This window comes from Natator depressus, chromosome 7 (assembly GCF_965152275.1).
Source record: "Natator depressus isolate rNatDep1 chromosome 7, rNatDep2.hap1, whole genome shotgun sequence".
NCBI classification, from domain to species: domain Eukaryota; kingdom Metazoa; phylum Chordata; order Testudines; family Cheloniidae; genus Natator; species Natator depressus.
In genome coordinates this window covers 68,290,650-68,315,029 of record NC_134240.1, presented here as the reverse complement: position 1 = coordinate 68,315,029, position 24,380 = coordinate 68,290,650, and the positions used below count along the sequence as shown (strand labels likewise).

The 24,380-nt window shown below is 40.8% G+C and overlaps 1 protein-coding gene across 4 annotated transcripts in view; it reads left to right on the top strand.

Annotated features, from left to right (window-relative positions):
* Nucleotides 1-275: 275 nt before the first annotated feature.
* The window catches only part of LOC141990897 (rap1 GTPase-GDP dissociation stimulator 1-like), a 55,417-nt gene continuing 31,312 nt past the window's right edge, over nucleotides 276-24,380 (top strand). Inside the window, exons 1-5 of one of the 4 annotated variants that reach the window (XM_074958708.1) lie at nucleotides 283-613; nucleotides 15,249-15,385; nucleotides 18,907-19,011; nucleotides 23,165-23,287; nucleotides 23,447-23,572. In XM_074958708.1, coding sequence (XP_074814809.1) covers nucleotides 23,452-23,572 — 121 coding nt within the window. In that variant the 5' untranslated portion in view covers nucleotides 283-613; nucleotides 15,249-15,385; nucleotides 18,907-19,011; nucleotides 23,165-23,287; nucleotides 23,447-23,451. Of the gene's footprint in view, nucleotides 614-15,248; nucleotides 15,386-18,906; nucleotides 19,012-23,164; nucleotides 23,288-23,446; nucleotides 23,573-24,380 lie in introns of all 4 variants that reach the window. The other 3 variants (XM_074958706.1, XM_074958707.1, XM_074958705.1) reach the window with 3 other exon arrangements.

Below are 24,380 nucleotides of genomic sequence, written 5' to 3'. Positions count from 1 at the left end.
TCAGGTTTTGACAAGATGTTTGTGAAAAAATATACAACTTTTTGTAGGATGAATATGAAGAGTAAACTATGATCAACTGAGTTCAAACGCTTAGGACCAGGCTTTTGAAAGAACACAGCACACAATGGCTCTAAATAAACACGCCAGATTTTCAAGAATGCTCAATACTGAGTAACTTCTGGGTGCTGAGCACTTTTTAAAACCCTCAGTGTTAAGGTGCCAGATGGGATCTGGGCTCCTTTGAAAACTTGGCCCTTATTTAGCTCAACTGTCACACCCCTAAATGAGAGCAGAGGCAGATTCAACAGAAATTTAAGTTCCTAAAGGTTCTCTGCTGGCATAGTAATTACTGTGTTTCCATTTCTGTTAATGACATCTAAGAACTGGAAACACAAGCAGCGGTGGGGGATTAAGTAATTAGGGAGTATTAGATGCATTTGAAGATCAGGGTCATAGAAAAAGAGGAGAGAGAGAAAGCTGTGGGCTGCTTGTCTGCCTGACAGCTATAAAATATTCTCCTTATCCTCAGCTTGGAAGCTGTAAAGGACAGAGCTTCACGCTACAGATCGGCTATTCTTTTTTGTCCCAGTTTGGAGAGCTGTGGTTTTTATGGGTGAGTAAAGCTTATGCTAAATATAGATAGAAATTATATTTAATACATGGTGTTTAATTTTCTTCTTCACATAGGAATTGCAAAAATGTTTGGGATTTCTTATAAATATAAGATTGCCTTGGGATCATTTAATTATGGAGGTTGATATTCTGGTACATGCATTACTAAAGTGACCTGAAATCTTTTGTGTCACATATCAAACAGTCTAAGAATAAAAACAGTCCCAAAAGAATGCAAACAATAAGGTGTATTTGAATATTAACAAGCTGCAAGAAAGCATCAAATTCCAATTTCATACGGACCCACCAATTCACACCAATTTGTAAGAACAAAATAAAATGCAGCACAGCAGTTTGAGGAGGGAGGTTAATTGTTTCATTGCCCATTGGATGCACAGGACAAGATACATTGTAGCTTGTATATTTATGGATCTAGATGCCACCCAGGGGGAGAGAGGGAAGTGCTGAATTTAAATGGTTTGGTCTTAAGTGTGGGTTAACAGGTTTCAGCAACTGGCTAGGTAAAGGAGGAGGGTAAAGCCTAACTTTGAATTGCCCTATTTTGTGAAAAGGGTCACATTTATAGTAGAGTTAAAACATATTTGAGATTTAAATTCTGCTCTTTGAATGATCACCAAAAAATACCAGCAAGGGCTAATCAAATATTAAGGGCAAGACTTCTGTCACCCTAAATCACATTATAGTAACTTACTTTTCAATTAAACCTAATGACATCACTGGGACTAATCTCCGAGTAAACATGAGTAAATGTGAAAGAAGCTGTCCCTAAATGGATTATGACAACTGAGCAGCTGTGTGGAACAATTACCTTAATAAATAAATAATAGAACAAAGTAATTTTAAAAATAAAGTACAAGCTCTTCCCCTGTAGCATTCAGAGCATTGCACATACACATTAAAATACAATTAAACCGTATAAGAGCCAGATATATTTATTATGTATTATATCCTATGTAGGGTAAACCAGTATAATACAAGCTTCTTTGCACTTGGCTCTAGCCTAAAGGGTAAATGCTAGAGATGGTTGAATTAGAGCTTTTTTTTTATTTATGCATTCGTCATCAATCAGTCCCATTTTCTGTATTCAGTGAATATTTCAAAAGAATAAGCTACAGATTATGGGTTGCTGGCAAATTGTTCACTTCTGCTCTTTTGTAACTGCTAATCAGTGTGAAATAGGTCACATGACATTATTTCTGGTCCCTGGTTAGATTAATGAAACTTTGAACAGCAGAATAGCAAATGGAAAAGAACACCCCACTTCAGGTATAGATTTGTGACCCTTTTTCTTTCAAAAAAACAAACATTCATTCATTTGAAACAGTTTCATACTCATATTTTTCAGCAATATTGTAACCTAATCTAGATGCTGGCAATTCTTTACATGTGTGGCTCTCATTTTCCACAGTATCTGACCATATACTAGTTACTTCTTCAACAGCATTGCACTAACCCACCAATACCACAGGGAAATCCCAAAGCTGCTGCCTTTGATTCAAGCTTTTTTCAGAGATTTGGGGGGCGGGAGAGAGGGTCAGATGTGCTTTATAGATTGGAGTCAGCAAAGCTTGTTGTTGCCTGTGCCTGAGGGAATGTCAGCTCCCTTGAAGTCAATAAAGTTACACTGACTTACAATAGCTGAGAATCTGGCCAATTGGATTCAAACATGCGTGGTTTTGAGTGACCCTGAGCATCCTCAATTCCAATTGAATGTGAGGGTGCTCAGCACCTTGCAAGACCCAGGGCCAGATTAAGTTACAGGGAATTTAGGCCACTTTACTCTTGAGTGACAGCATCCACATCTAGTTGGTTAATGTACTTTAAATTATTTTCATTGACTTAACACCGTTTAGTTGATTCACCTCAGCTGTCCTACATGTCCCCATTTAGACAAGCCCTAAGGTTTGTGTAACTAAAACTTGACAAGGACCCAAGGCCAGCAGTCCCTCAATCTGCTGGTCATCATGTGATTTTATTTTTTTTTAACTGGGTTATCTTTCTTTCATCATATTCACAGATAGAACTTGAAAGACTTTCATTGACCGACTCTTTTCTGTGCTGATCAAAGTTGTCTTCATCTTCTTTAAATATAGTTCCTGTGGCTTACTCAATAGTGATTAAAACAATGTTTTTAAGATACTTTTATGTTGCATTAACACTTTTCTGCTTAGATACCCTAATGTCCAAGACACATGTTCTATATTTATTTAGACCCTTTAATAATACATAAGAATCCATTCATCCAGAACTCGGTCCAGCAAAATCATAAGCACGTGCCTAACTTTAACCATGTGGGCAGTCCCATTGATTTCAGTGCTTTGGGGCTATTCTACATTTGCTCTTCTAGCAATCAGCCCCAGAATAGCCCAAATGCAGAATGGCCCCAATCACTATTATATTTCAATTGAAAATACATTGAGTCAAATCCTACTCCTGCTTATTACTGATGTAAACCTGAAGACACTCCATTCATTTGAACAAAGACAGCATCTTCCTGGTACCCTGGACCTACCCAGAAATGCAGATATTACAATAAAATATCCTCACATGTCAAAAAGTGGACTGTCAACTCTGTCTACAGTGGATGCCTATTCATAGTTACTCCAGCTTTACATTGGTGTAAACAAGAGCAGAATTTAGCAGCATGGTTCTCATCTAGATGGATCTCAAAATACTTTACAAACACATACAGAGAAGAATCCTTTTGTCCACCATGGAAATGTGAGTGATTATATGACTTTTACAGCAGTCAGAAACACAACTGTTTAGGAAAGGTGTCTGATTATAATAGGGTCACAGTCCCTTTCCTGTATTATACTAAGTGCCCCTTTATGCCAACTGGCAAAGGAAACACCCTGCACTCTCCTGTCACCTTGCAAGGCACTGTTTTGCTAAATATTGTATCATATGCAAACTGGTCATGAGTTACCATCACGCTGGTCATGAGTATCATTGTGTAATTATATATACAGGTTACGTATAAAGAGTTATGCTGGAAATAGGTTATGGAGGCAATTGATAAACAAGCCTGCCCCAGACAAAGGAATGTAGCTTTACCTGTCTGCATGGATCAAGCTAATGGGTGGCTAAGGAAAACAGAAGTACATCTGTATCCAAGGTTGATAAAGTGATCAAGCCAAATCGAGAAAGCAAATTGACCTGAGGATGAAGGGCTATAAAAAAGGAAGAAAGGGGACTCAGTTATCCATTTCTTAGGGGACAAAGGGAACAGCTCTCTCTGATTCTGGGAGAAGTGGATCCTCCTAACTGAGGGGCTGGAGATGCTGATCACTTGATGTAAGTGAGGAAGGTGCTTAGCCAAAGATTATGTCTTGCTGAAGTTAAGTTTTAGATTCTAGAAAGCATGTTATTTTTGGTTTGTTTGTAATCATTCCTGTCTTTCTCTTCCTAAGTATCACTTAGTATTACTTAAATCTATGTCCTTTTAAAATAAACTTGTGCTTAGTTTTTCTATAAATTATCTCCGTGCTGAGTATTAAAGTAAAATGTTTGAGTGAGGGGCCACAAGGTGGTGTGTGCATTGTCTCTTTGGAGGCAGCAGACTTGGTTAACTTTCTGTGAGTGTCACAGTGGGAGGAAGTGGACACTGCAGAGAGATAGAAGCCTCTGGGGAACTTGGGATTCACTGAATGTTAGCGGCAAGGCAAGGTTTAAGATTCTGCCAATCTAAGGCATTTGCTGGTGAGACAGACTGGTGTGGCAGGGAGCTGTCACACCGCTTAAGCTCCAGCAAAGCACTCTTGCGGAGGCAGACAGGTAACACCATGGCTTATGGTTCTGGGCTCCCTAAGGAGAGTGTCACAGGGACCCACACAAGTAATTTAAAATGTAACCATCCTATGAGTAAATATCCACTACTGTCAGAAGAGGTAGCCCACCTCTGAAAAGGGAAGGTATTTCACTGTAAGAGCTGCATTTCTGGCAATGTCAGAGAATCCCTCCGATACTCCTTTGTTTGACCTGTTAACGGAAATAAATATTCTACCTAAACTATTATCATTCTTGAGTCACTTCAATTTTTTTAAAAATGCCTGTGTTTATGATTTTAAAAAAGGAAAAAATGTAGACCAAAAATACCCAATATCCTGTAGAAACAAAGAAGGCCAGACAGTTGAATTTCTCACAGTATTGTATGAGCTTAAAGACAGCCCTTTTGTAGAGATTCATATTAGTCTGTCTCCAGGCTCTAACAGCTAGAGAAATCACAGATGTAAAAAGGCTAGTAGATTATCCTGTCCTACCATCAGTTTACCAATGCAGGACTTGTTCACAGTCAGGTTTTGGAGGCACTGTCTGTAAGACATACAGAAATGGACCTTGTCCAAACACTCAAACAAAAGGAAAGGTGAATAATGCCATATCAGAGCACTGAGGGAGGGTATGTGTCAAAGCAGAACCTTTGCCACTCCATTCCCCAACCCCCAATTATCTGATCTGCTTTGTTCATATAAAATGGAAACCACCTTGACCTGAAGAAAGTGTAAGGAATGTAGTTTTCTCCCTAGTTAGAAGTCTTTTTTAATTTTTGTTAGGGAAACAGAGAAACCTAAAGACCTGTCCCAGCAGGCAAAATCATTTTCAGTCATTTTAATTGTTAGTCCTTGTTTCTTCTCTCTAATATGTATCAGTCAGCAGGCCAGGCAGCTGAGTTGATGTGTAATGCCAATACAGTACACAAATCATCAGTCAAAAGACACTCTGAGAAGGGCAGTACAATCATCCTTCATAGATGTTTAGCTGTATCATTTATCTCACGTACAGAGAGGGGCCAGAGTCTCAAAATTAACTCCCTCAGTTTTGGGCACTGACACTAAATGTTCAGATAAACCCACTGAACAGGGAGGTCTGGGTCACAAAGTTTAGATCTGGATTTGGATCTGAATCTGAGTTTAAAAACTACAGGAAAGTTCCGTTTTGTAGTGTACTGTAGTCGGTTTCTTTAAGGAGAAGGTTGGGTGGCTCACATCTGTCCAGGATGGAGGCAGAACCAGTGAAATACTATTTTTGTGGACCCTAAAGAAATTGGGGATTTTCCTATATTTTAGTTATCAACACGTGAGATGTTTAAAAGAACATTTAGAATCTCTAGGCCTTTGGGCCATTAGACTTCAAACATTTCTAAATAGCTCAGGTTTGGGGCGGGGGGGGAGTTCAATAGTGTCTTTAACAATTTGGTATGGAGCAGTCAAATTTTGTGACTCTACCAGTCACCCTCAAATCTCCAAACACCCAATAGTCAAACCTCATCTAAACATCAGAAGTTAATTGCTTGTACTTATACCTTCCTTGACAGATTGTCAGAAGCTGCTTGTTTGACTTCACCTGCAAATAAAAATGAAACAGCAGTTAGTCAGCTGGGACCCCCCCACCTCCTTACAATTACAGGCAGAGAGCAAGAGGTGCGATGTTTTAGGGCAGGCATCCTGGCTCCAATTCCTTACTTAGTTGTCTCTAGTCAACTGCTCCCTTGGGGTGGGGAGATGCAGTCCTGGGTGAGCCAAAGGTGGGAGGATTCAAAGAGAACTCAGTGTGTCCTAGTGATTCCCAGCAAAACAGATTGGTCTGTAGGGGACTGCTTTAGCTGGAGTAATTTAGAGCAGCCCCAGTCAGGCAGAGGATCTGGTGAGTGGAAAAGTAGCCTAGATGCATCTTTCATCCCATGCACATGTACACAGGTCATACCCAAAACCTTGCAGGGCTCATTTGGCCACAAGGCTGCAAATTAGGGATCCCTCTCTCCAAGATAGCACAATAAATTGTGCATTTTTTTGCAAGGCATTTTTAAAACAGTTAACTAGCCTCCATGTTTATGGGAGTGAAAGGGAGAGCACAGTCATTCTTTTAAATGCCTTCCACACAGAAACAATAGTCACTCTTCAGAAAAACAAATAATCTTCTCCCACCTCTATTTGTTAACATGGGTAATGCAGGGAGTAGCAAGAATTTGCTTGGTACAATCCTGAATATTTACTTCTATTTGAAGTTCTTTATGGCTACAGGCTAGGCAGAAGTAACCTACAACACTGTCCAAAGAAACTACAAAAAAGTAAGGTCTGCTGAGAAATTGTTAATTATGTCCCTGTAAACTTTTGGATACTAGCTTTAAATCCCTTCCAAAGTGCTTTTTAATCTGCTGATACAGTTTTAGAATTCTCGTTACCCTTGAGTTCAACGACAGCACAAGACACATAGTCTAACATGGATGTAAGTGGCTTTTCACAGAGACTGAGATAATGGTTTATCTGACTTGAGACAATTTTCCGGTTATGGGTTTAAAAGTCTGAAAGAGATGGCAAATCTGTTCCTCCTTTACTGTATTTTATGCTCCAAGATAAGACACTTATACTGGAAACATCATAAGTCAGCCAATCCTGAGACATTGTCATGCCTTTGCAAAGATGAAATATAATGAATCATTCACTAAAGGCTAGCTCCTAATACCTTTATGCATGTTATGTAGCACCTTATGCCACGAGTAGAGTCTCGCTGCAGTCAATGGCACAGATTCTGCAATCCTTGATTTCAGTTAGACAGTGCTCAGAGTAATACGTTATTTCTCATGTGCAAGGTTAGGCTATCTGGCCTCATGTTTTAGTTAGTTATTGACACAGGCCAGTCACCAATATTTGTTCATATCTGATTTTTATCCCTCTGTTTCATTACCAAATACCTGATCTTTCTCCTAGGGGAGGAGGACTGGAGCCTTACATTTCTTCCACTGAGTATGCAGGCAGGTTTGTTGTAGAGTTACTCATGAGAGTTGAAGAGGAAAAATACTAGGAGAAAACAAAAGCTTATAACAAGCTGCATGGCTTTTGAAGATGTATACAAGACTAAAACAAGACTTGTCAAATTGTTTTTGGCTGTGCCCATTGAAAGACCCTAGAGCTATTTTTCCAGCATTATGAACTTACCATGTGCTTTCTTAACCTAGCATGAGCATAGACTCCCATCTACTATACACTATGCTTTTTAGATTACCTAGAGAGCATTCATATTCCTGGTTTTAGAAATTTCTTCTCAGAAATTAAAGATTAGCAGATGAAGGGTTTAGTTAAGTGCAGAGGTGCACAAACTACGTCCCACATCCAGCCCCTCAGGGCTTTAGATCCGGCCTACGGGATTGCCACTCTCAGAAGTGGCCAGTACCACGTCCCTGCGGCCGGGGGGGGGGGCAGGCAGAGAGCTCCCTGCATTGCCCTTGCCTCTAGGCACCACCCCCCACAGCTCCCATTGGCCAGGAATGGGGAACCACAGCCAATGGGAGCTTCGGGGGAGGTACCTGGAGGCTTGGCAAGGGCAGCACGCGGAGCCCTGTGCCCTCCCTCCCCCAGCAGCTGCAGAGGGATGTGGTGGCAGCCGCTTCCCGGAGCAGTGCAGTGTGGGGCCAGGGCAGGCAGGCAGGGAGCCTGCTCTGGCCCCGGTGCATACTGCTGCCACCCCAGAGCCTCTTTTAGGTAAGCAGTGCCAGGTTAGAGCCTGAACCCCTCCTGCACCCCAACGCCCTTCCCTGAGCCCCCTGCTGCACCCCAACCCCCTGCCCTGGCCCTGAATACAATTTTCCCCACCCAGATGTGGCCCTCAACCCAAAAAGTTTGCCCCACCCTTGATTTAGTATATAAAAGTGCTGGGGAAGAGGGAAAGGATCAGGTTAAAAAAAAAACTAGACATAAATTGGGGTCGTCCATTGAAATGAATGGGGCTATGCTGATTTACACCAGCTGAAGATCTGCCACATTTAAAAAAAAAAAGGCAAATAACAGAGAAAGAAATGGTTTCCTGTATTTCCCAACATTTAAGAACTAGGTTCTGTTTCCTCTGCTAGAATTTGAGATCATTGGATGAAGCTAAAGGTAAACTAATTCAGATTAGAAATTAGGCACATTTTGAGGGTAATTAACCATTGGAACAACTTACTTAGTGATGTGGTGGATTCTCCCTCAACCGAAGTCTTTAAAGCAAGATCTGGATGCCTTTCTAAAAGAAACATTACAGCTAAGACCGAACCTATGGGCTTGATGCAGGAACTACTTGATTTAACTCTATGGCCTTTGTTATGCAGGAGGCTAGATTCTGTGATGATGATGGTCATGTCTGACATTCAAATTTATTAATCTACAGCCATCATTTTTTCCCCCCTGTGCTCCTTGCAGTGCAGCTGCTGCCACCACTCAGATGATCATGAAACACCACATAACACACACTAACATTGTGTAGCTCCTTGTACCTGTTCTACTGATTAGACCACACAGAGGGGTGAGCCTGCTACTGCACCTGTACTCAGGGTTGTGACCCTTTAGCTTAGTCACAGGCTTTCGCGCCCGGACTTCCAAAGTCCACTCCCTGCAGATGACCCACCCAGGGGCATGGTTAATCAGCTTTCTCCCTCACAGCCCATTTCACGCACCCTGCCCCAGCTCAGTCACAGCTAGAACTGACAGAACAGATTTCCGTTGATAAACGCTATCTGGACTGAAACATTCCGTAGGAATGCACTGATTCCATCCAACCTTTGACAGAAGCCAGGAGGGCTGTCTAACCAGCCTGCTTTCCTGGCAGCTCCCTAATAGCCTAGGCACCGAAACAGATGGCCCTGTTTTGCCAGAAATTCTGCAATGTGGAACTTCCTTTTACCATACAGCTTAAGGCATAACCTGTATTTGTGCCATTGTGATCTGCTCTCAATGAAAGGGTTGAGGTGACTTTTTTTTTTTTGGGCCACATGACTCCACTTTAGGCTCAAACAAAGGAAGATGAGTAGGATCAGTCCTACACTGATTACACTCAAGCTCTAGTAAATAGGAAACAACTTGGGGGTAGGGGGAAGATGGATAGCAGCATCTAAAGGAGCATTTTTTAAAAAAAACAGATATTTGAAAGTTTTTTCTTCAAGTCAGTCTTTCTTGAACATAGCTTTTATTCTACCATTTTTTATTCTCTTATGGAATTAAAATAACCGCTATAACACAATGGATTTTAACCAAATGGAATATTTTCAAGGACTGAGTGTCATTGTGCATATGGTGTTACTTTGACTGATCTAGTCCCTAGAGGAATAACAAAGCACCTGGATTTTTAATTACCAGTCTACATAAATAGCCCAGGATAATGCTGATTCTGTTGCATGCTATTTTTAAAACAACCTCCTTTGAGTTGATATGATTTTTCTGCCTTTTCACTTCTAAATATTAGAGATTTAGTTTGGAATTTCTTAGGACAGCTAAAATATCATTGCCATGATTAGAGATGAAACAGATTGTCTTATGGGGTTGGGAATCTTTAAAAGGGAGAATCCTAGGAGGCACCAGACCATTCACTCTGACCCCAATCTGCCTCAATATTTTTGTCAGCATTTATAACCCTGCCTGTTAGCTACATTTTAAGAAACGTAACCTAAAGACTGCACAACTGTCAGGGTTGTTGTGGCATTTCTTAAAGCTGCATTCTGGAATCATTTAACTCAAATGAAATCCCTTTAAAATATATAATTCTGTTACTTTCATGTGCATAGCCCTACAGAAAGGGAGATAGCTACAGTAAGTTAGAAGAAATGGTTCTTCTTATCCACTTCCCTATTCCAGGGGAATAGGGTGTGTTTGCACCACTAAGCAATGCTATAATTTCCTCAAGTTGCTTTGCTTTGACACTTCCCCTGTTGGTTATGTCTGTGTTGTCCTTTGTATGTGGTTTTGGGGAAAGTTAAGTGCTCAGACAAAAGCACAATAGGTCTTTTAATTATAAAACCTCTCCAATACAGATCAATGTCTACAGTGTTACTCAGGATAAATAAGGACATTGAACAGAGAGAAATTGATCAAATAAATCCTTTTGGGAATCTGGCCCTTTTTAATAGCACAGCAATTACTATAAAACACCAAAGTATAATATTTTCACAGCCAAACTGGCCAGCGGGGGGAAGAGATGTGCAGGGGCTGGTAGGGGGCAGCATGCCGAGAGAAGCAGAGCATTTGATCACGTAGATCCCTGCTTAGGGGGCCTATAAAGGCAGGCAGGCAGCCAGCCAATGGCACAGAGCTGGAAGCAGGGGAGTTTTAGTAGGAGTTTCTAAGGGGAGTTTGCAGGAGGGAGTGCATGTGTGCATGTGTGCCTTCTCTTTGACAGGAGGGAAGGTTATGACTGCTACATAGACAGCAGTGGTAGTTGTGACAGGTTGGGTCACAGAAAGCCCCTTGGGACTGCCACCTGATTTGCTGAGACTACCTCTGAGCCCCGTTTTTTCTGGCAGCTTGGGACTTCAGTACCCTGTCTTGTTGAGCCAGACACACTAGCCTGCTGCAAACACAGACCCAGGTCTGAACCACATACCCCAAAAGCTGCAGGCTTAACTGAAAACAGCTTAAGAAGTGCTCCTGTCTCCAGCACCAGGATACCCAATTGCCAGTGGGGTCCAAACCCCAAATAAATCCGCTTTACTCTGTATAAAGCTTATACAGGGTAAACTCATAAATTGCTTGCCCTCTATAACACTGATAGAGAGAGAGATGTACAGCTGTTTGCTACCCGAAGTATTAATTACTTGCTCTGGGTTAATAAGCAAAATGATTTTATTAAGTATAACAAGTAGTATTTAAGTGGTTCCAAGTAATAGACAGAACAAAGTAAATTACCAAGCAAAACAAAAACACACAAGTCTAAGCCTAATACAGGAGGAAACTAAATGCAGCTAATGCTCACCCTCAGAGATGTTCCAATAAGCTTCTTGCACAGACTAGACTCCTTCCCAGTCTGGGCCCAATCCTTTCCCTGGTACAGTCCTGTTCCACTCAGGTGGTAGCTAGGGGATTTCTCATGACTGCAGCCTCCTTTGTTCCCCTTATATGGCTTTGGCACAAGGCAGGAATCTTTTCTCTCTAGGTCCCCACCCCTCCTTCTAAATGTTAAACCAGGTTAAAGATGGATTTCAGTACCAGGTGACAGTCACATGTCCTGTGAGACCCCAAGCCTTCATTCTTCCCAGCCTGACTCACAGGATGGCTTGCAAGTAAACAGAACCACCTTCAGTAAATTGTCCTAGTTGATGGGAGCCATCAAGATTCTAAACCACCATTAATGGCCCACCCTTGGCATAATTACAAGAGTACCTCAGTTATATTTTTATACTTCTAGTTTCAGATACATTTATACAAATAGGATGAACACACTCAAATTATAAGCTTTGTAATGATACCTTACAAGAGACCTTTTGCATGAAGCATATTCCAGTTACATTATATTCACACTTATTAGCATTTTCATAAAATCATATGGAGTGCAACGTCACAGTAGTGACCCAGGGAATGGAGAAGACAATGAAGATTTTCAGACGTGGAAGGTGGCATGTACATTATCTTGGAGCAGGTAGCTGAGAAGTGCTTCATTTGTATGAAATGCTGCCTGATAGAGCTGATGGAAGAGAAGATAGAAACTATGGTCGAGTTTTGAAGGGATTTGAGCAGATGATGGAGGCATGGCAAGAAGTGGTTGAATGGAAAACTCAAGATGTGCAGATGCAAGTTGGACTGGAGAACTGGGAGGGGAGACTGCTGGATAAGGAAAGTGGAAGCATGAGACTGAGAACTAGCCAGAAGAAAGGACCAGGTAGTGAAGGAGAGCTCAGGAACAGGTTTGCTGAGTTGGAAAATGAATCGCAGGCAGTAACAGAAGGTGGGAGGGCAAGGAAGAAAAGAGCAGCTAGTCCTACAAGAAGAGAGGGAAAATCAATGGAGATTGCAGATGAGAACAAAAGACAAGATGGCTTGCAGCCAAAAAGAACAGACCGGGGAAAGCTGAGAATTGCACCAACACCAGGAAGAGGCAGATTCTCGTGACTGGGGACTCCCTACTAAGGCCTGTCATCGGAGCAGATCCAGAGAACAGAAGGGAGTGCTGTTTACCAGGAGCTAAGATACAGGATGTGGACCTGAGGCTGAAAAGGACCCCAATGGGAGCTGGAAAGAGTCCACTGATGTTCCTTCATGATACTGCTAGATTCTCCTGTATTACATCAAGGGAGACTATGCAAAGCTGGGGAAGACACCTAAAGAAATAGAGGCCAAGGTGATCTTCAGTGGCAATCTACCTGTCCCTAGAGGAGGACAACGAAGACTAGACAGATTATTATGATCTCAGACAGATGGCTCAGGCAATGGTGCTAGAAGGAGGGCTTTGTGATGTTAGACCACTGGAAAGCATTCACGGGAAAGGACTGTTGTCATGGGATGGACTCTACCTGAATAGGGAAGGAAATTGGCACAACTGATTAAAAGAGCTTTAAACTAGAAATCTGCGAGTCTCCCAACCATCTCCACCAATTTCTATGCCTGAGTCTAATGTTGAGGGGAAGGAAAATCAAACGAGAGGAATAGAAGGTAGGAGAATTGATGTCAAGAAGAAAGGTAGCACCAGTACCAATGATACTAACAGTCAGGCAAGCAGTACTGGCAGTGGAATGACTGTACCAAATCAGGCAAGGAATTGAGGTGAAGCCAAGCACAAACAACTTAGATGTCTATACACCAATGCAAGGAGACCCGGGTAACAAAATGGAGGAACTAGAATTACTGGTGCAGGAAGTGAAGCCAGATACTATAGGGATAGCAAACCTAGTGGAACAGTAGTTATTACTGGAGCACAGGTATTGAAGGGAATGTATTGTTCAGGAAAGACAGAAATAAAGGTAAAGGTGGTGGAGTAGCATTGTAATTTAATTATTAGGTAGATTATAAAGAAATTAGAAGTGATGGACTGGATAAAATGGAATCTGTTTGCCAATCATATGTGGGAAGAAAAGTTACAGAAGCTCTACTCAGATGGTGCTTGGGATCAGCTACAGGTCCCCAAAGATCCAATTTAGGTATCGATAGAGATCTCTTTAGTATTTCATTGAAACGAATAATACTGGAAATTGTGGGATTATGGGAGATTAATTTCCCAGCTATAAATTGGAAGACAAGTGCTACTAATAATGGTAGAGACCAGATATTCTTGAATGTGATAGATGAAAGATTTCTTCACCAAATATCCACCAAGCCATGATGCCATTTTATATTTAGTATTAGTAATTAAAAGGACCTCAGACAAACTGATTGCAGAGGACAGCCTTGGTTTGAGTGATCATGAGCTAATTCATTTTAAACTAAATGGAAGGATAAACAAATAGATCTGCAATGAGGGTCCTTGATTTTTTTGGGTTTTTTTAAAGGGAATTAGTTAGGGATGTGGACTGGACTGAAGAACTCAAGGATATGAATGTGCAGAAGGCTTGGAATTCCTTGTTGCAGAAACTATCTGAAGCCCGCATCCCAAGCAGGGGAGAAAATCACAAGGAAGGGTTGTAGACCAAACTGGATGAGTAAGCATCTCAAACAGGTTCTTGAGAAAGCAGTAAGCCTACAAGGAATGGAAGATAGGAAGGATCAGCAAGGAAAGCCACCTCTTGGAGGTCAGAAAGTGTAGGGATAAAGTGAGATCTGCCAAAAGCCAGAGTTGGACCTTGCAAAGGAAATTTAAAAACAATACTTAAAAGATTCTAAAGTCCTATAAATACAAGGAAAGAAGAAGTGGGACCCTAAGCACTGAGGATGTGGTGGAGACTAAAGATGATCTAGGAATGGCCCAACACCTAAATGAACATTTCCCTCAGTTTTTAAGAAGGGTAATGAGGAGCTTAGGGCTAGTGGCAGGGTGGCCAATGGAAACAAGGATATGGAAGTACAAATTACTACATCTGAGGTGGAAGTCAAACCCAAACAGCTTAATGGGACCAAATCAGGGGGCCTGGATAATCATCCAGGAATATTAAATGAACTGGCACACAATTGCAAGTCCCAAGGATTTTTAATCTGTAAAGTAATGGGTCATATCCTAAATGGAAGAATTTCTAATGTAGTACCTATTTTTAAGAAAGGGGAAAAAACAATCCAGGAAACTACAGGCCCGTTAGTTTGACCTCAATTGTATTCAAGGTCTTGGAAGAAATTTTGAAAGAGAAAGTAGTTAAGGACATAGAGGCAAATGGTAATTGAGATAAAATACAACATTGTACAAAAGGTGCCAGACCAACATGATCACTTTAAAAAAAAAATCAGTTATCTTATTAACTAAATAGGAAATGCAGTAGATCAAATCTACCTGGGTTTCAGTAAGGCATTTGATACATTTCCACGTGGGAATTTATTAGTTAAATTGGAGAAGATGGGGATTCATAGGAGAATTAAAAAGGTGGATAAGAAACTGGTTAAAAGGGAAATTAATTCATAGAACCATAGGCCTGGAAGGGACATCCATAGCAATTTGTTTCAATGCTGAATTACCCTGACAGTTAGGAAGCTTTTCCTAATGTCCAACCTAAACCTCCCTTGCTGCAATTTAAGTCATTGCCTTTTTGTTGTAGTATGTCTACTTTAAATGGACACAAATCGGGAACAGTAACATACACAAGCCAGTAGGAGAACACTTCAATCTCCCTGGACATTCTATAACCGATTTAAAAGTAGCCATACTACAACCAAAAAAACCCTCAAAAACATACTTCAAAGAACTGCAGAACTAAAATTCATTTGCAAATTTAACACCATTAATTTGGTCTTGAATAGGGACTGGGAGTGGCTGGCTCACTACAAAAGCAACTTTCCCTCTCTTGGTATTGACACCACCTCCTCAATTATTGGGAGGGGAACCACATCCAACCTGATTGAATTGGCCCTGTCAGCACTGGTTCTTCATTTGTAAGGTAACTCCCTTCTCTTCATGTGTCAGTATAATAATGTTTGCATCTGTAATTTTCTCTCCGTGCATCTGAAGAAGTGGGTTTTTTACCCACGAAAGTTTATGTCCAAATAAACGTTAGCCTTTAAGGTGCCACCGGATTCCCCATTGTTTTTGTGGATACAGACTAAGACAGCTACGCCTCTGAAAGTTGGGAGTATTGCCAATACAGTAGGACAGGAATATCATACAGGAAGATCTGGAGGACCTAGAAAACTGGAGTAATTAAAAATGGGATGAAATTTAATAGTGCAAAGTGGTGGTTAGTCCCTAAGTGCATAAGAATTTTTGCTATAAGCAACTGAAAGTGACAGAGGAGGAGAAAGACCTGGGTGTATTGGCTGATCACAGGTTGACCATGAATTGCCACTGTGATGCAGCCGTGAAAAGGTTAATGAAATCCTAAAATGCAGCAAGTGAGGAATTTCCAGTAGAAATAGGGAAATGTTATTGACGTTACACAAGGCACTGGTGAGTGTTTACCTGGAATACTGTGTGCTATTCTGAACCCCCATGTTAAGAAAGGTTAATTCAAACTGGAACAGGTGCAGAGAAGGGTTACTTGGATGATCAGAGGAATGGAAAATCTGCCTTATGAGGAGACTCAAGGAGCTTCACTTGTTAGCCTAAATATCTTGAAATTAGATGAAGGTTTCTAACCATCAGAGGAATGGAGTTCTGGAACAGCCTTCCAAGGAAAGCAGTGAGGGCAAAAAACCTTACTGGTTTCAAGACTGAATTTGATAAGTTTATGGCGAGGATGGTATGATTGCCTACAATGGCATGTGTAACTGCTGGTAGCAAAAATCTCCAGTGGCCAGAAATGGCACACTGTAGTAACTCTGAGACCTATCTAGAGAATTCTTTCCCAGATATCTGGCTGATGGGTCCTGCTGACATGTTCTGGGTTCAACAGATCACCATAGTTGGGGTTGGGAAGGAATTTCCCCCCAGGCCAGATTTGCAGAGGCCCTGGGGTTTTTTGCCTTCCTCTACAGTATTATGCCTGGCTCACTTGTTTTAAACTAGAGTAAGTCACAGATTCTCTGTAACTTGAAGTCTTCAAACCATTATTTGAGGACTTCAGTAACTGAGCCAGAGGTTAGGGGGTCTATTACAGGAGTGGGGGGGGGGTGAGGTTCTGTGGCCTGCAACGTGCAGGAAGTCACGCTAGAAGATCACAATGGTCCCTTCTAGCCTTAAAGTCCGAGTCTAATTGCTTTTTTCCATTTCAACCAAAAACAACTTTTGCCCCATAGGCAATAATAACCTTCAATATTGCTCCACTCCCTTTAAAAACAAACAGCACAAGACACCAGTGACTTTGCTGGAGAAAAACAGCTCCCGCACAGCATGCACACCAGCATTTAGAAAAACTCACCTCACTTAATCGACATACCCAGAGAGAGAAAATAGCAAAAATGTCACGAGCATCACTACAACACCAAAAATGGGAATGATGAATTATCACTACTAGGAAAACGCAGAAAATTTTCTGGGGTGAGTCTTTGCAAGTGTTTTTATGGAAAAACAAACTTCTTAGTGATCAGTTTGTGGAGTAAAAATTGTTTTATTGCAGCTCCGATAACAAAGGCTCAGCACACTTCAATATAATTTCTGTAGTCTACATCCCACGAACTCAGGCCATAAATCATCATGCAAGTACATTTTATGCTTAGTCTAGCACCCCACCAACATGACTGGGAGTGATATACATTCATTGTGGGTTACTGGGAATATAGATCAGAGTAATCACTCACACTTAAAGAAGCTTGAATGATTTTCTTAAAAGTACAGATCCTTGTTTCAAAATCTTCTCTTCCCCATCACTGTTCATCCAAAACCAAATATAACATACCCCTCACCCCCCCCAAAAAGTCTAAAAATGTGTGCATCCTCTTTAATCCCTTCTAGGAATGGGCAACACCTGAGCTACTTTTGTTATTGGTTCTGCCAAATTTCCTCAGATGCATGAACGTTTTATTAAACTGAAACCATGAGTGAATTGGTCAGGGTCTCATTTTATTCTACTACCAAAGGTCATGTCTGCAGAGGAGGAAGAGGTGCTGCGGGGGGGGGAAACGGTTCTGATTTTTTGCCCCTCTGTCTAGTCATTTTTCTTTCTCAGCACTTTTCAAAGTACTTTTTATTTAAAAAAAAACAGTACAGTGGGGCAAACTTGTGTATGTGTGTATGTGTATATATATATATATATATAAATATATATATATATACACACACACACACAAAGTTGCATATCTATGCAAGGCAGTATTTTCTTGTATACTTGACCTTGGTAAACTGTACTCCTGTGCAACTGCTAGTTGTGGCCCTAACTGATACGGGAATTCTGAACTCAAGACAGACAAAATGAGCTCACTAATTAATATGTCTGTAATACCAGTTGGGATTCCCTCAGACCTTTTCCACTCAACTGATCCAGAACATGTCGCCAGTTCTCTGGGATCCAACAATTCAGTTCATCTCCAGCTCATCGCTCAGGTTACTTTATTAGCCAAAAGAAAAGGAGGACCTGTGGCACCCTAGACTAACAAATGCGTTTGAGCATCAGCTTTTGTGAGCTACAGCTCACTTCATCGGATGCATGCAGTAGAAAATACAATGGGGAGATTTTATATACACAGAGAACATGAAACAATGGGTGTTACCATACACACACACACACACACACACACACACACACTGCAACGAGAGAGAGCAGGTAAGGTAAGCTATTACCAGCAGGAGAGAGGAAAACCTTTTGTAGTGATGATCAAGGTGGGCCATTGCCAGCAGTTCACAAAAACGTGTGAAGAACAGTGGGGGAGGGGAAAGAGAATAAATATGGGGAAATAGTTTTACTTTGGGAGTGGATGTGTCATTACACAGTCTCTATTCAAGCCTAAGTTAATTGTGTCCAGTTGGCAAATTAGCCAAGTAACAGCTCTATGCCCACACTTGGCAGGCCCAGACACTGGGGATTTAGGTATAGTTGATACTACAATTCCAAATCATATCACAGACTACACAGTTTATGTACACTTTTCCTAGCTACTAACATCTATACTACTTGAATGTAATTGGTTTGGACACTGTATTGGTCCTTACATGCTCCATCACTTATGTTCTCACCTTATCTACACTTCAAACTTATCAGTTCAGTGTGTTCTGGCTTATCTTGGTGAGCCCAGAAATATTCTCTTCAGCACACAGCTTGTCACACTCTTGTTTACAGTCTAACCTTACCTTCAAAGGTTAGACAAGCTTACTAATGCCCAGCAAGATCTATGCCTACACTACCTAGAGTGCCTTTCCACCTCAGACATTTCATAGCAATTCCGTTATCTGAGATCTGGGACAAAGATAGATTTGGGCCACTCTTTCGATGCGATATGTCTTCTTGTGACTGTGCTTAATAAGAGTGCCTAGACCCTTCATGAAATGGCATCATGGAGATCTGTTAAAATCTGTTTCCTCTTTAAACAGAGTCCCTAAATCAACACCTGGAATGTCTCAAAATCTTTGGAGATGAAACTGAAGGTCAGATCCTTGAAAGTTTAAATGGGATTCTTCTGGCTCTGGCCGAAGACAGTTAAGTATCAATCTGAACCATTTTTCATTGCCTAGCCGCACCAGCAGACTTCCTGAGGACTTGTTACCTATCATGACTATATCTATTAGATCACTCCTAAAATGTCCTGTTTGCTGCTGTTTTGGGGAGTGGGAAGTCTCTGCTGCAAACAAGCTAACTGATTAATTAATTTGTCCTACTCTACCAGGCGAGTGCTTTAAGGCAGCAATATTAAAAACGATATCTAGCTCCTAGCTAATAGGCCCATAAATTCCTAACCCTTCACTGGTTTCTACACCAGCATAACCCCGTGGAGCCCCAGCAGATGGGTTTCTAGGGGTTCCAAGGGCATTGTGTGGGGAGATATTTGAGGGCTGCTGCTGAGATCTGTCAATGGAGGGGATGATCCAGCCTTGATGATTTAGCGTCAGTGGAAATTTCCTATTAGTCCTCAAAAGGTACTTGAGACTAACGAATTGCAAGCCAGTTGCTTGAACTGAGGTTCTTTATTGGAAGACTGACAACTGTAGAACCTTAAGAGTAAATCAGAGCTGGGAGGGTTTAAGCAGAAGAGAAATAATTGGGATAGCCTTAAAACAAACTACATTCCCTCCTAGGCTGAGATTTACAAACGGGAATTATATCTGCTGATTCCAAACTATAGCCATTAGCTACAGTGTAGTTAAGATGATATGAAGAGACTTGTCTTGAAGCTGCTGGCCCGTTCCCTATTCCATTTAAATCAATCATTTGAGCAATGTAAAACTCTGGGAGTCTCCTCAAGTCTGACTGAGCAGACAAATATACTGTTCAAAAAAATCTGAAGGGGCAAAGAAACTCCAGGTTTAATTTCTTACCTAAAATATGCCTGAATCCTAAAATCACCTTTTGGTGACTTTCCCCAATAGATTATTACAACTAACATATGATAACAAAGTACTGGTCTAAGTTATACATTTAGACAGGAATTAAAATACTGAACTGTGATTAAAGGTTTATGGCTAGAAAACTAACTGCAGCCTTAATAAATCTGAAGTCTACACTCACTGGGACTTATTTTAATAAATAAGTCATACAAATTTCTTCTTCTAAAAGCTGATTCACTAATAGTGACATAGTATCTACTTTTCACTTAGGAAGCACTGCATTCAACTTTACAAAGTTGGAAGTTCTGTTACTACTGTAACAAACTTCAGTCTACAGTTTGATCACATTGTAAACTTCCATTCTGTTCCTCATTGTCCATGGTGTGTGGTTGGTCATTTGTCACAAGTTATTTTTGCTCCCTGATTGGATTTGTGAATTCATTTAAACAGGAAAATGAACAAACTTCTGCTAGGAATTTTCATATGAATAAACATGTGCTAAAATTCCAGAAATAGTTTGGATTTGTGACCATCTTCAGGAATAAACCATGCTTATCCAAATAATCACAAAATGAATATTACAGTAGAACTTCAGAGTTACATACACTGGAGTTATGAACTGACCAGTCAGCCACAAACCTCATTTGGAACTGGAAGAACAATCAGGCAGCAGCAAAGACCAAAAAACCCCCCCCACAAACCTACAGTACTGTGTTTAAATGTAAATTACTAAAAAAAAAGCACTTTTCTTCTGGATAGCACAGTTTCAAAGCTGTATTAAGTCAATGTTCAGTTGTAATGTTTTGTTCAGAGTTATGAACATTTCAGGGTTATGAACCATTGCCATTCAAGGTGTTTAACTTTGAGGTCTACAAATCAAACATGCCACTTTTATTCACAAACAATTTGCAAATCACACCATCTACTCTCCCCCACTTTTCTGTCTCCTCATCTTTTCTTTGGGGGGGCCTGAAAAGATGAAAACACTAGGCTGTTGCAGATAAGAGGAATGTTACAAAAGCTAACCTAATTTCAAGCTGCCTTTCTACTGGACATCAGGGAAATGCTCTTCTTTCATTATTATCAAGGGGTCAGCTCACACTCATTCACCATGGGTTTAAATATTAAAGCTGCAGACAGTGACAGTCTAGAGGCCATACAGGCTAGAGCTCACTTTCCATTCTCTGAAGCATTGTCAGCCTATTAGTGTTGTTTCCAGAGGATGCTGTGTAGAAAGGTCTGGCAGTCCCAACCTATCCGCAGAGCCCTTTGCTTCTCCCAAGTATGTTGCTTGCAAAAATAAAATAAAACCATGCACCTTTGAAGATTCAGTAAATAGGCCTGTCTGGGGCCTAATTTCTTATTACTTGCAGCTTTACTTATTTTTTGCTGAGGTGGTGGTGGGTTGGTTTTACCTGTCAGCATTTGCTTGGCACTATTGCCTCTCCTTCAGAGCTTGGGGATTTATTCAGTTGCCATGGCAATGTGGCCTGCATTTGAAGGTTAGACTCTGTGCAATACACTTGCATTTGACAGCTCTAGAAAGAAACCCACTAATCGTATTTTCAGAACTATATCCTACCTCCTCATTTAATTTATTTCAGACATTGACCCCTGAGGAAACTCAAGAATAAATGTTTCAAATAGATTTCAACTATTCTTGTGCCCTCTCCCCCACCTGCAGAGGGGATGACATAACAGCTCTTATGCCTACTCGGTGGCATGCAAGGATCCCTCTGTCCTGGAGTGGATCTTGCCCAGTACTGCCAGACATCTTCCTTACTTGTCCACAAGTAAAAAGTTGCAGGACTGGGCTCATCGCTGTTAGAAATGCACAAGAGATTTTCTCTGATTTTTCTGCATAACAAAGATTTGCATAATTTGGCACAGGTGGTATTTTCTGCACACTGGGGCACAGGACTAGAAAAAACAGAATGTCATACTTAAGGATTCAGTATATTAGAACAGTATTGCTGGGGAAGCTTGCACCTGTCGGCACAGGCATGTACTTTGGCACCAAATTCCTCAATCAAAAATATTATGCAAATGCTGATTGCAGCTCAATATTTAAAGTTGTGCTGAGTTTTGTACACAAACCTCTTGTAATCTTATTCTTAATCTAAGAAGGAAATCTTGTTAGCTGTGTTTGCGGTAATATTTACCTTGTTACTTGCAACTTTTTACAAACATGTTAGTTTTACTTATTATAGTGTATGTAGTTACTTACTGAGTTTCATTAGAAGAAATTGTGTTTTTAGAAAACGTATCCAAACAAACCCTCAGATTACATGTTTCTGGATACTGAGGAAAGGAAACAAGTAAATCAGTTTAGATTTTTAGAGCAACAGTAGGAAGTCTCTTAAGAGTAAAAGAGGTGAATCACAAACACCATGATAGTGATATGCCTGTCATCACAGAGCTAACAGCAGCTGTGTTACATTGTTGTAGTTCAAGCAAAGTAATATGTTTAGAAATGCCTAGCATGATTTCAGTCTTTAAATATCACTTGTGTATGATAACGGCCTATTTTACCTGGGTTGGGGCATGTTTATTTAAAAAAGCAGGTAGTAATAAATAAACTTAAAAAAAATCTACGTACAACATGGAATTATTCCAGGATAGCATATGAAGGAAGTTGTCTTTTCATGATGGAAGGTATGTGTGACCGACTAGAGAATAAGGCAACCTATTACACTAGGAAAAATTATAACCAGGCTGAGTCCCACTTTTTCCTATTGAAGTTTTAGCCTCCTTCAGCCAGTGTCAAAGCATAAAAAGACTATCAGCCAGTACTCAAGCAGGAAAGAGTAGCATTTCTTACAGCTCTATCAAAAGACCAGCCTTCCCCCTCCCACCACTCTCCCAGCTGACACCAGCCAGTGTTTGTTTATATATCCAGCCTTCAGAAGACTCAGTGGCCTGATGACAATTAGACTTGATGAGACAGCAGGAATTCCTATTGTGGGGTAGCTGTATGATGACAGTCCTAATTGCTAGGAGCAGCTGCTGGATGACAGGCCAGATACCATGCACAGTTCATTTCTCAGTCGGCAAAGATGGAAATGTTTCCCTCTAAGGTCTGACACACAGGGCCCCTTCAGCAAGGTTCTTAAGCACTTACCTGACTTTGAACAAATTAGTAGTCCCAGTGACTGCATATGCTTAAAGTTAGGCAGACGCTTAAGTACCTTGCTGAATCAGGACCTTGATTCCAACACTGCCTAGACCTCTGCAGAAACCACGAAGGCAGATACAGTAAATAAAGCAAATTCATTGCCATTACTGTTAACACTCTCTATCATTGCAGAGCAAAGATCCTCCAGCCTACTCACAAACAGTGGGATTTTCCCAACTTTAGCTCAAATTCTCAAAGGCAATCCAAGCTGTGCAGTAAAGGCAGCCCAGGTGACTGCAGAGATAGCAAAGAATGGTATGTAAAGTGTTCCTATAAATGTTAAATCCATTATTCTTGGTTACTTTCAATCCACTTATCTGTTCTATGGATGCTAATTATTGGCCTTGCAGTTGATGTATTGGTTTTATTTCAATAAGGCAAGGTCCTAGCAGCTTCTCTCCTCTGTCTGTGTAGAGGAAATGAAGAAGCCATGTATCGAAGCAGGCTTGGTTCTAGCTTTGGTACCTCTGCTGGAGAGCACGGACCAAGAGACGTTGCTTCATGCTGGGAGGGCCATTGGCCGCATCTGCTATGAAAACAGTAAGTACTCAATTTGCTGAAGGAGTGCTGTACATTCTGGCTACAGTAGTAAGGGTGTCTTTAAAAAAAAAAAAAAAAAACACATGGGCTTTCTACTTAGACTGAGGTTAACATTCTTTATATGTAGTGCTATACACCATTGGTGCTAGTTCAGTTTCCAGTTGCTTCTACAATAGCCATACCAGCAAACACAGCATGGTTTTGACAACAAGGAGACTATAAGGGGTTAGATTCACTTTTGAATAACTTTTATTCATTGTAATTACAGTAAGTTAATACCAACCCCCCAGCCAAATCATTTAAATAGCTTTCACTTAGGAACAGCATGCTTTATTAAACTGCTTCTTACTAAATTGCAATTTGTATTACAATAATGCCTAGAGACCCCAACTGAGATCAGGGCCCCATTCTGCTAAGCATTGTATATGCAAACAATAAGACACTTCCTGCCCCAAAGAGGTTAGACAAATAGACAAGGCAAAGGGAAGAAGGGAAACTGAGAACTGACTTGATCTAGATCACACAGGAAATCAGTAGCAGAGAACTCAGGACTTCTGATTCCCAGTCCATTGCTTTACCTACTGTACCGTACTGCACTGCCCTGCCTCTCATGGTAAAACGTGTTTATAAAAGCAGTACTGTTTCACTGTTAGGAAAATTTGCCATAGGGAAAAATCTGGGCATATATTGTGGCATCAAGGGTTTATTTTGATGAAACCCAAATCAGAATGCAACATATTGGGAATTAAAATATTGTAGGTGATAAGGCAGGTTGGATGCTTCAGATGTGGAATAGCTACAATTATCT